Raw genomic sequence first — 6,547 nt, 5'->3', positions numbered from 1 at the left:
CCACCCCCCTCAATTTTAAAATAACTCTCCGGTCAAGTTCACGTTTTTCTCCGCCTAAATAGTACTTTGCTTTCAAATGCCATTATTCGTCGTTGCTTTTTGTCCCTAGGCGCGACTGTCTCTTGAAGAATATGATCACGAGGGCTGAGGGGCTCGAGTGGGCTTCCGGGTGGAGACGAATTAGCAAAGCTTGCTTTCATTCGATGGGTTTCAGTTGCCATGCATAGATAAAGAGAAAGCAAGTAGACTAGCGCGAACAGTCATGAGAGTTTTGCTGGGGGCGGGAGTAGGTTGGATTTTATTTATTTATTTATTTTTATGGTCAATAATCATCTAAATAATTTTATCTTTAGTTTCTCTCTTCAAAGTTCATATATTCAATTGAAGGATTATAAGCACTAATCTTACTTAGAATATCTTACATATAATTAACTTAATAGAATCGCTATCATTAACTCTTTTCATCTAAACAATTTCATCTTTCAATTCTCTATCTATTGTCATCCGTATCTCATTTCTATTATGTATTTTATCAGATATATGATATGTAATCTTCCCCTATATCTTTGGATTATTTTATTCCTGTTTTGTTTTTTGCAAAATGCACTATAGTAAATCTTCTTTTAAGCAAATTGAGCTTATATAATCTTATTTTATCACTTTTTGGCCTTAATTTTAGGTTCCTGGTCTGGTTAATGTTGATTTTGCTGATGTACGTGCAATAATGGCAAATGCTGGTTCATCTTTAATGGGCATTGGAACTGCAACAGGTAATGCAAATGGCTATTTTTATGAAAAATTCTTATTTTGTTTGCTAAATCTAATAGTTTCATAAATATTATATATCGCATGAATCCAGTTTGATACATTCTATTTAACAGTAGCTAATGTAATTCACATGAATTTTTGTATTGCCAACCTGTAATTGTCTTGAATGATATTTTTGTAATGGATTAGCTGAAACCGATCCGATTGAGTCAAATTTTTTGTTACTGGTTCTATTTATATCCTTCAGAAGAGCTATGGAAGCTTTTCTTTCATGGTTCAGAAGGCTAGATTATGTTACAAACTGTCTATCCATTATAAAATTTGAAAGGTTAAATTTGATAGCAATTTCATCTGATCTGCTGCCAACTTTCTTCATCTAGCGAATAATGCTATGTTGCAGGAAAAACCAGAGCAAGAGATGCTGCATTAAATGCCATTCATTCACCATTGTTAGACATAGGCATCGAAAGGGCTACGGGTATCGTATGGAATATAACCGGAGGTTGTGATTTAACATTGTTTGAGGTAAGGAAAGTTCTGCAAGCTATTTCTGCCTTTCTTCTTTGGTTTGAAGTATTTGAATTCTTTGTTTGCCACCCTAAACTCCATACCATACTGAAATGTGCATAAGCAAACTTCATAAAATTTCTTGAATTGAAGAATTAGTAAGCAGAAATTAATTTTGAAGTCGTTATGGATATAGGTAATAATTCAAGGTTTGAATAAACATAAGAGAAAAATATTAGTTAATAAGAAAATTAAGAAAATAGATGAGAAGATCGATGAGAAAAAATATTGATAAATTAAAATTTTCTAGCCGCGTATTCGGGCTGATAAAGTAAAATTTTCTACATTCATGGCCAATTGCGAAGTTAAACCATTACTTTTCTAGCATCAGTGGTAGTTAGCCTTGGTGGTTATCATACTTACAACCTAGCACTTGCAATAGTTCTGTTGATTAAATTACCTTTTTGTCAAGGGAAATTTGTTGTAAAATTTTAATGCACCGCCCATTATTTATAAATTAAAAGATTAATAAGCTCTAGGTTTTTTTTACTGGCTTCCATATGGTAAAGTTTAATATGAAGTTCAGTTCAGATTTTGCTGCTGTTGTTCCCAGTTCTTGAAGCTCTTATTATTGTTTGTTTTATTGTTGAACTGAATATGAAGTTTTGGAATGCTCATCTTCTTAGTTTTCTTGATTTATCAATAATGAAAAAGGTCAAAATGGTTATTGGATTTTTTTTCTGAGACAATGTATGTGTTTGATTTAGTTGATTGTGTTCACATATACTATCCAAAATAGTCTTATGTCGGATTATTCTGGATTAAATTGGAGGAATCAATGGATTATTTTAGCTCAATATTGAAAAGTCAATAGATCAACTGGATACATTGGATAGCCTTGGACTGAAATTCACGCGTTTTAAAATGTGCTCCTGTTACTTCCTTTTGTTTAGTCTCTAAACTGGTTGTCATCAACGAAATAGGAACTATTTTCTTAAAATGTTTAGCATTATGTATCAGTTGGAAACATGTATTGTTCGTACAGATTGATAATTTTCCAACTATTATTTGAACTCAATAGCTAATGTTTATGTTATACATGTCAACTTTGGCCGTGACTGGAATACTTTTCTTAGGTAAATGCTGCAGCAGAAGTAATTTATGATCTTGTTGATCCAAGTGCCAATTTGATATTTGGAGCTGTTATAGACCCTTCAATTAGTGGTCACGTAAGTTTTTCTTCTTTTTCTTCTTTGCCTCTACTTGGATGTCCGGCTTTAATTCAGAGTATTCTGCATTTATAACGGCTAATTTATGGTAATATGGTACTAATTTTTCATTATTTCCATAGCAAGGTTAAAGCTATTCTTTAGTACTGGCAGATTTGCCTGTGTATTTCCTTGGGGGTTTCTAAATTTATTTTATGAAAAGAAAAATAATCGTGTTTAACCTTGTGATTTTTTAGGCACGTTTGCAATTCACATTAAAACACAAAAAAGGCTACTAAATAATATACCAGCATGCCTAGTAGAAAGAACTACAAGCTGGAAATAATTTTGAAGAGTGAAGTGCCAAAATAGTCCGGTAAATGTTTGCATGGGGCCATTTTATTCTTAGAGTTTATAAAAGTGTCAAATTATTCCTTTGACTCTTTAAATTGGTGTTGAACATGTTAAAAAAAATTGAGGATTAAATTAGCATTTTTATACTCTGATACTAAAATGACGTAAAGAGTTGGGGGAGTCTTTTGACGTTTTTCCCTAATTAAAAAAAAAAAAAACTTAAGAACTTAAGAAAAGGCTATATTTTTTTGTGTAAATAAATTAGGTTTAACATTGTTTGCTACCAATGCTAAATTTAAAATGCAAATAAAAATTTTAAGGCTCGCTCTTCATATGTCCCTCTAAAAATATAACTTATCACTCACAAAAATCCAGGTAATGGCACCAAGATTCATGTTTTTATAAACCCCACAAAGTGTAGGTAGGACAAGGCGTGACCATTAATAAAACTTCAAAGTCTGCTTTGAATGTTGAAAACAGAGGAAAGAATCTTGATAGAAACACAGGCGGAGAAAGATTCAAGTCTGGGAGAGGAAACTCTAAGTCGGGGAGAGAAAAAGACTGAGGTGAATGTTTAAATTACGGGAAGAAATGTCACTTCAAGAAAGACTGCAAAGCTCCAAAATTTTGTGGTGAAGGTTAACATAGAAAGCTCTCTACTAATGTCTTCACATATGAAAACCAATGTGACTTCGTTGTTTTGTCACTAGATAATACTAAATCATTGATAGTGGGTTCATGTACCTCTTTTCATGCGTCTCGACAAAGATATATTAAAAAATAACACTCAAAGTGATTTAAGAAAGGTGTATTTGGGAGATAATAAGGCTTGTAGTGTTGTTGGAAATCAGGGTATTTGAGCACTTTCACAGTTGATTTGAGGAAGGTGGCCAGAGGGGTAATGTTGATGGCTCAAATTAAAAATAAAGACACCCATTACCTTGATCAATGAGATATCTGAATCCATTGGTGTAGCTAAATAAAAAAACGATGTATTTCTCTGACATCGCAGATTTGGCCATATGAGTAAAAAATGTATGAAGTCCTTCCTTTCTAAAAACAAACTTCATGTTGTAAAATCTATATAGTTAGATTTTTGTGAAAATTGCATTTATGGTAAGCAAAAGAAGATTAATTTCCCTAAAAGGTCAAAGCTGAAATCCAAAAAATTTGGAGTTAGTGCATACAATTATATGGGGTCCTACTCCAGTAGTCTATTGGAATTTTTTTATACTTTCACTTTTATTGATGATCACACTAGAAAGATATGAGTGTACTTATTAAAACATAAATTTGATGTGTTTGAGGTGTTTAGGAAGTGAAAGGCCAAGATTGAGAATGAGTGAAGCTTGAGATTGAAGTGTCTCGGATCATATAATCGTGGCAAGTATCATGATCAGAGGTTAAAAAATTATTGTGCTTCAAGGGAATCAAACATGAGTTCATTGTTTTATGGACACCACGATAAAATAGTATGTCTGAGCGTATGAATAGAGTCATCACAGAGCATACCAAGAGTATGAGGTTGCATGCAGGCTTGTCAGAATAGTTCTGAGCAGAAGCTGTCAATATTGCAATCTGTTCAATCAGTTATGTTCCGTCAATATCTTTAAATGAAGTCTTACCTGAAGAAGCCCAGGGTGGCAAGGGTAAATCTTTCTCACCTGAGAGTATTTTACGGTTCATCATATGTTCATGTTGATGCAAGATCCAGGAGTAATTTGATTTAAAATTTGTTAGGTGCATTTTCATTGAGTATACAGAAATGAATTTGAGTACAAGTTCTAGGTTTATTAGAATAAAAAATTTATTAGGAGCAATGATGTTACTTTCAATGAAATGTAGATGTATAAGGGCAAAAATAAACTCATGATTGTCCATCAATTATTTATGAAGAATTGTACAAATATGTTGAGATAAAATGAAATTGTGATCAAGAAGATGGAGAAAAAAATGTGCTCAATCTGATGAAGCACAAAAGTTCCCCAGACACATGTTTCTAAAGTCAAGAGGACTTGCAAAATCACGCGATCAATACAGATATATTCTCCTTTATACTTTTTATTACTGACTAATTGTGGTGAACTTGAGTGCTATGAACAGGTCACTCAAGTTGAATATTTAAATGAGTGTGAGTTTGTCATGGATGATGAGATACAGTTATTGTGGTCAAATCAAATAACAAAAAGGTACTACATAGCAAGTAGGTTTACAAACTGAAAGAATAGTGGGATGGTAGCACATGCTACAAAACAAAACTTATTGTGAAGGGGTTTCAACAAAAAGGAGTGGACTGCACTAAGATATTTTCTCATGTAGTGAAGGTGATGACCATCAGAGTTGTGTTGAACTCGGTTGCATAGGAAAATCTTTATCTGGAATAGACGGATGTGAAAATAGTCTTTCTATATGATGACTTAGAAGAGGAATTGTAAATGGTGCAACCGCCGGGATATGAAAGTTCAGGCAAAGGAGACAAGGTCTGTAAATTGAAGAAGAGTTCTTATGGTTTGAAGTAGGCCCCAAGATAGTGGTGAGGGAATTTGACAAGTTTATGTCAAAAAATGGGTAGATGAAGTGCTAATTGCAGGAGCAGATATGAAGAAAATTAGGGGCTTGAATAAGCAATTATCAAGGAAGTTTGAAATAAAGGATTTAGGTCCAACCAATAAGATTCTCGGTGAGAAGCAGCAGGAGTAAGAATGCGGGTATTTTGAAATTATCTCAGGCAGAATATGTTAAGAATGTCTTATATAGGTTCAACATGAGTGAGACAAAACCAGTTTGCACCTTCTTTGATAGCCACTTTAAGCTATCTCAAGAATAATCGCCTAAGTCTAAAGCAGAACAAACATTAATGAAAAAAACCTCTTATTTTTCAGTTGTTGGAAGTTTGATGTATGTGAGGATATGTACAATACCGGATATAGCACATGCAGTGGAAGTGGTGGTACATGAGTAATCCAAACAAACATCGTTGGAAGGCGGTGAGTGAATTTTTAGATACTTGAGAGGAACGATCGATAAGGCACTTTATTTTGAAATTTCAAGAATTAATCTATAGGTATGTGTTGATTCAGATATGATAGGAAATATTAATAATAGAGTATAGCACGTTATATATTCATTTTGAGGAACACATAAATGAATTGGATTTTTCAGGTTGCTGTCGGTCAACTTTTTCTCGATTAGATTTATTTGAAAAAATATGATATATGAAAATAATTTTTGAGATTTAATTTAAATATAAAAGATATATAGTTTGGGTTTTGAAAGCAGTATGTTTTAATTTTTGAAAAATGAGACCAAATGGATCTCATTAGTCTGATAGTTTGCAAAATCGTGTCTGATACCGCAAATACTACACCTTCCCGAGAGATAAGTGTAAACCTCAGCGATAGACCCAATCCTGCAAACTATGAGATTTGTGACATCCGTTTGGTCTGCGAACTTTTTTTATATATGACCGACAAATTCCCCTATTTAATACAAAGATTAAATAGGGTTTATTTTATCTGGGTTCCAAGTTCCCTATAGAGGCAAGCCCCTATAGTTAATTACATCCCAAATGACGGGAGTCACTTGAGAAAACTCTCGATAATGATCAATGGTTCTAGTCTTCAAGATTTCAAGGTTTAGGTTTTCACGGTAGGACGTAGAAGGGCAAATGGGAGTGGCTCAAACATGAACAGTTATTTCAGGAGTCCAAA

At 33.4% G+C, this 6,547-nt stretch overlaps 1 protein-coding gene across 1 annotated transcript in view; it reads left to right on the top strand.

Moving 5' to 3' along the window:
• The window catches only part of LOC110025388 (cell division protein FtsZ homolog 2-1, chloroplastic-like), a 28,106-nt gene that overhangs the window by 5,990 nt on the left and 15,569 nt on the right, over nucleotides 1-6,547 (top strand). Inside the window, exons 5-7 of the mRNA XM_020725842.1 lie at nucleotides 680-770; nucleotides 1,169-1,293; nucleotides 2,412-2,504. Of these exons, the coding sequence (XP_020581501.1) occupies nucleotides 680-770; nucleotides 1,169-1,293; nucleotides 2,412-2,504 (309 nt within the window). The remainder of the gene's footprint in view (nucleotides 1-679; nucleotides 771-1,168; nucleotides 1,294-2,411; nucleotides 2,505-6,547) is intronic.

This window comes from Phalaenopsis equestris, unplaced genomic scaffold (genome assembly GCF_001263595.1).
Source record: "Phalaenopsis equestris unplaced genomic scaffold, ASM126359v1 Scaffold000297, whole genome shotgun sequence".
Taxonomy (NCBI): Eukaryota; Viridiplantae; Streptophyta; class Magnoliopsida; order Asparagales; family Orchidaceae; genus Phalaenopsis; species Phalaenopsis equestris.
Note: the sequence above shows the minus strand (reverse complement) of the source record. Positions and strands in the feature narration are given on the sequence as shown.